The 5284-nt window shown below is 37.1% G+C and overlaps 1 protein-coding gene across 1 annotated transcript; it reads right to left on the bottom strand.

The window, feature by feature from the left end:
- Positions 1–1959: 1959 nt before the first annotated feature.
- Positions 1960–4904, bottom strand: LOC100377332 (large ribosomal subunit protein eL19-like). Its single transcript, XM_002736657.3, has 6 exons — positions 4834–4904; positions 3950–4056; positions 3672–3794; positions 3129–3249; positions 2484–2594; positions 1960–2163 (listed from the first exon to the last, which is right to left on the bottom strand). The coding sequence occupies exons 1-6, from the start codon at positions 4836–4838 to the stop codon at positions 2037–2039; spliced, it is 594 nt and encodes a 197-aa protein (XP_002736703.1). The 5' UTR covers positions 4839–4904; the 3' UTR covers positions 1960–2036.
- Between the last annotated feature and the right edge of the window lie 380 nt (positions 4905–5284).

Below are 5284 nucleotides of genomic sequence, written 5' to 3'. Positions count from 1 at the left end.
ATACCCCAACACAATTAGCAGTAGGAGTCAGTATGCAATAAATACAATGCCAATGAATGAAACAATTACAGTATTGCAGTTTTGTTGGATAATGTACTCATATTGTATAAAGTTCCAGATACTAAATCAGGCTTGTCCTCTGTATCATTCAATATCTCCAATGACCGCATTCATAAAACAATATTGTGATCATTGAAAAACTATGTGTTTTTTTTAACCACATACATATTCCATCTAAACACAGTATGAATCATTTAGCTGATCAGTCAAGTAAATGTTTCCAACATGTGGACTGGTAAAATCTGAACCACGACAAGCAGAATAAATTTATTGAAAACATGCAGGGACTTTTTAAGTCTACAGAGTGCAGTAGTTTCAAACTAGTACCATAGGATGCTTTGTACCTTTGGTATCTCTATTAGGGACCATGGATGACACTCTGAGGGTACAATCCAGGAAATTCAATTTCCCATATAATCAACACTAAACTTAAGTTTTAATTAAATTGATGGTCTTTTTGACAGCGATGAAATTCTTTAGGATTCCGCACGATGCAAATACCACATGTGCTATACTCGCAGTATGAGATAAGATTTTGGTCAAAATGAGAAACTTTAGTACAAATGTATCTAACAAAGGCAATTTTTGGTTCAAGTGTGCTTCCAACAGAACAAACTGTATTGTGGAGGTCTTTGAAAGGGGATAGGATTCTTTTTAATGTCAAAGTGCAATGCAGACGCCATATCTAAGTTTGGGACTTCATGACAGGGGTGTACAGCCATCTCTACCAAATAGCAATTTAATGCGTTATCCTTGTGTCAACCAGGGCCAGGCAAACAAGCACCTGCGTACCTTGACTAATGCTATGTTCACACAGCAGCATTCTGTCAGAGCCGAACTACTGCTTCTCCCACTGATTAACAGGAGATTATCTCCAATGCGTTCATACAGTCGGGAGCCGAACGAGAGCCAAGATCTGCCAGAGTTCGATTCAGTTCGATCAGAGCCAAGCGAAACAGTGCCCAGTGTACAAGTACCTCGAATAAACAGGAAACACGGCAGCTGAAATGAGTTACAACCTATCATTTATTGTCATGCAAAATTACCATTTTGTAATTATTCAACTGTTAATGATATCTAAACTACTAGTATTATGAACAATCACAGGGCCTCTATCCTCTCTATATATCATAGATGGACTGTGGAAGAATCTAAACCTACTAGATCGCTTCTACGATTTTTTCTTTGGTGTCTTTAAAAAGTTCCTGTTCAGTCGTTCTTTCAAGTTCTTGTTGCATAATGTTGTATGCCATTTATCCCGCTGAGCTATCAATCTATCGCAGTGGCAGTAATTCTTTGCTCCGCCAAGTGTAAATTAGGGCGCATACCTCCTCTTTAAGCCAGAAATTGCGTGAAATTACGAAATGTCGTCTCCGCCATAATTGAAATGATAGGTTACTTGGAGACTATTGAGGGCATGATTTCAGTTCCGATAGTTGGGCCCCGATGCGTTCACACGATCGGAGCCATGTCAGGACTCGACCCTATCGGAGTTCAACCCCCGAGGGTTTAGTGGAGCCTAACTTGGCTCGAGCTGAACACGTTCACACGGCCATTTTTGCTGGCTCGAGCTGTAGGGCTCCGATAAAATGCTGTCGTGTGAACGTAGCATAAGATTCCACCAACGTCACTTTCGTTAGTTAGTGAATGAATGAATGAACGAACGAATTTCTGCCAGTCGATTTAGCCTTCCCATTTAGTCTGTGGCTCACTCACCCAGGATAGGGGTCAACCCTTACTGGTGTTTAGCCGAAGATAGGATTTGAACTTGGGTCTACTGATCACTAGTCTGATTGCAACAACAACGATGTTGCAGGTTTGGAATAGATTCTTGGCCACGAGGTTATTCAGAAGCAGATGCCCATCCGTCCATACACATACACACAATAAATCCACAAGTTTTACTCTATGGTAGGCAATATGTAATATCCATAGAAAATACAGTTGTTATTTTAATTACATCAAAATTTGATGGTTTATTTCTTTGCAGCTTCATCTTCTTTAGCAAATGTTTTCAAAAGTTCCTGTCTCTTCAGAGCTTGACGTTCTTCACGACGTCTACGTGCTTCTTTGGTCTTCACACGACGGGCTTCCGCTTGGTCACTGTCAACAAATAATATAGTAATATTAGGAGGGATACATTTAGAAATTCCTCACATGTTCATGACTAAATTTCTGATTTTAATAGATTCACAGCTTCTTGAGTGTAGAAAATGTTTGAGTCTGCAGTAATGAACCAATTTAACAACCTAACTCTTAAACCAATATGATTGCAAGTACTGAATACTCAGTTTAGTTCATGTGAACCTTAAAATCATGTAATCCATAATTCCATACATGGAAATGTGTTTTTATAACAATTTGAGCTGAACAAAGGAAGATCAGAATAAAATAGATGAAAACAATTAGAAAAGGAATCTTACGAGAGCTGCTTGCTTCTGGCTTTCTCTGCCTTCTTTTTGTGAATATATTCCATCAATACACGTTTGTTTTTGAACACGTTACCCTTGGCTTTCATGTACAATGCATGGTAACTGAAATAAAATGTACAATTAGACAATATTTGAAGTATTGCTGCTAATTCAGAATATCAATTTTTCGATAGTAATCCTAAGACGAATTGGCAGCAGTAAAATCTGTATTAGAAGCTGCACCCATTTATTTTGAAAAATTGAGACCCAAAAATTCATTATTTCTCATATGTGTAGATGCTCTAATAAAAGCCGCATCTCCTCTGTAGCATTGCACCATTTTATTAGAAGCCACGGCTTCTAATACAGATTTTATAATAATTATATTAATAATCATTCTCCTAATACAGATTTTACAGTATTAATGATGCAGTTCTGCTTAGGTAACTTGTAACCAAGCAATGGGCCTTATGCAATGACCCCTAAAGGTCGCACATTCTGGTAATATACATCAATTTTAAATATGTTCAACTGTTTAACTGCTTACATTTTTGCGAGATAATTAAATTTGAATTGATAGTGAATTTGTGTCCCAGAAAGTACCAGGATGTGCGACCATTTGGAGGTCTTGCATATGGCCTATATACCGGTACTTACAGATGACGATCAATTTTTTTGGCCTCCCTGTATTTTCTGAGTAACCTCCTCAAGACTCGCATGCGTCGAATCCACACAATTTTTTCAGGCATACGAGCATTAGCAGTACCCTTTCTTTTACCTGTAGTAGAATATATAGACAGTTACACGAGTTTCAGCAAACTTATTGTATTTGCATAGTGAAAAGTTTTCTTCCACCTGAGTTTTGCAGATTGTATCAATTTATTTTTCAGTTCTCAAGAAAAGAAAATAGCATAGTCAAGATTTGTTTCGATGGAAGCCAATTTTTTTTCAATTTAGAGTTCAACCTAAAAATTCATTTAGCCAAAATTTTTACTGCCCTCCTATGCTGGTTATCTCTAGAGGATAACTATTGAAACTGTTTAGTAGCGACTAGCACTGAACCTAATTCAACATAGCTTGGGCAGATTGTAGTGGCTATGAGCAAGTCAGTTTTCATAATCCATGCCATGAATCAGGTGCGCCAATCATATGAAACACAGCTGATCAATACCTGCAGCATAGTAATGTATATCAACTTACCGTAACCCATATGACGACCCTTCCTTCTAGCAATAGCTGCCTTTCGCACACGGGCCCGTGAATGGACTGCAACAGGTTTACGAATAATCAGACCATCTTTTATAAGTTTGCGAACATTTTGTCCTACAAGGAATTAATCATTAGTTATCAGAGGTCAGAGCAGAGGATAATGCAGATGGCCATTCCAGAGGAAAAAACTCACTTCCTCAAAATGTGTGGCAAATAGGTTTGTCTGCAAAATTCAAATAAAACTGTTATTTAGTGTTGATAATACTTACGCGAGTTAGCATTGGCTATTTCATTGATTTCATTAGGATCCAGCCACACTTTATTTTTTCCACATTTTAAAACGCTGGAAGCTAAACGCTTCTGAAGCCTCAGGGTACTGTGAATAAACATGACAATCAAGTCAATCATGTGATTTAAAGCATTTAGTTTTATGTTTCATGTTTCTACAGTTAGATATTTCTCGATTAGAATACAGCTGGGTAAGAGTACAAAGCTTGATTGATCCCGCACAGTACAGATTCCAGACTACTGGAATGTTTTTCACATATTTACTAGGACAGTAGAGAGCCAAAACATAATTCAACATTTTGGGGAAACGAGCAGCTGACTGAGTGTACATCATTGCCAGAATTTGTTTGTTGGTCATTTTCAACAATTTAATTTGTCAAATGATAAATGCAACATGCTATGACATGCAAGAGGTAAATTATATAATATTATTACATGCAGTACCAAACAAAGAACTGAAAATGAAGTCTGAACTAGGTCGTCTGTTGTAAATGAACGTTGATCTCGGCGAACATCTCATGAAATTACTGACAATACTAACATACGTAGTGTAATGTCCCGGGGTCGATATGGCAATATGTAGCAGTTACTGCGTTTTATGGTACCGTTTAATGTAACGAAAGAAAATATTACGGCTTCGAGGGTTCCGGTTCCAGACACATGGTAGTCGCCATGTTGGTTTATTTCAACATCAACACACGCATAAGGTCAGACACAGGATAAATTTATTGTTTTCCATTGAAGTCTGGAAGAACTACGTGGTTTCATTTGATCAAACGAATAATAAGAAGCCTAAAATTTTCATTGTTAAGGACTTTTTTGCTCTTTAGTTGTCATAAAAAATACATTTTACCACAGCATTTACCTCATGACTGGTGCCTCAACCAAGAGTCGAGAAAAAGAGGTCAGAGGTTGCCTCGTCGCTTCACATATTCCGCCATCGTTTTCAATCGATTTGAATTTATTAAATACTGCATTGTTTCTTACTATTTCGCACCATTTAAATATTTAAATAAAAACAAAGATATGTAAAACTATATATACTTGTTAAGAGTGTTAAAATTGAATATTTTATTGATATTTTAAAGCGGAAGGATTTTTTTCATGTGAGTGAATAAATTCAATATTCGTTAGAGGGGTGTCAATAGGGATATCCCAATTACACAACTCGTTGAAATAACTCTCGCCTAGAGAGGGCGCTGTTATGATTTGTTAGGCTCATTGACATTGAGTGAAATATCTCAATAACATTGACAACCAGCTGATATTACGGCATTTACGTAGCACGTTTCAAAAGATTAAACAAAATACTGAAA

Source organism: Saccoglossus kowalevskii, chromosome 14 (assembly GCF_978046115.1).
Source record: "Saccoglossus kowalevskii chromosome 14, keSacKowa6.1, whole genome shotgun sequence".
NCBI lineage: Eukaryota > Metazoa > Hemichordata > Enteropneusta > Harrimaniidae > Saccoglossus > Saccoglossus kowalevskii.
This window is presented reverse-complemented; position numbering and strand designations above follow the sequence as displayed.

Coding starts and splice junctions, on each gene's coding strand:
- LOC100377332 (XM_002736657.3), bottom strand. Junction 3,250..3,671: donor GGGTCGTCATATGGGTTACG/GTAAGTTGATAT, acceptor ATTCTACTACAG/GTAAAAGAAAGGGTACTGCT. Junction 2,164..2,483: donor GCCAGAAGCAAGCAGCTCTC/GTAAGATTCCTT, acceptor ATTTGTTGACAG/TGACCAAGCGGAAGCCCGTC.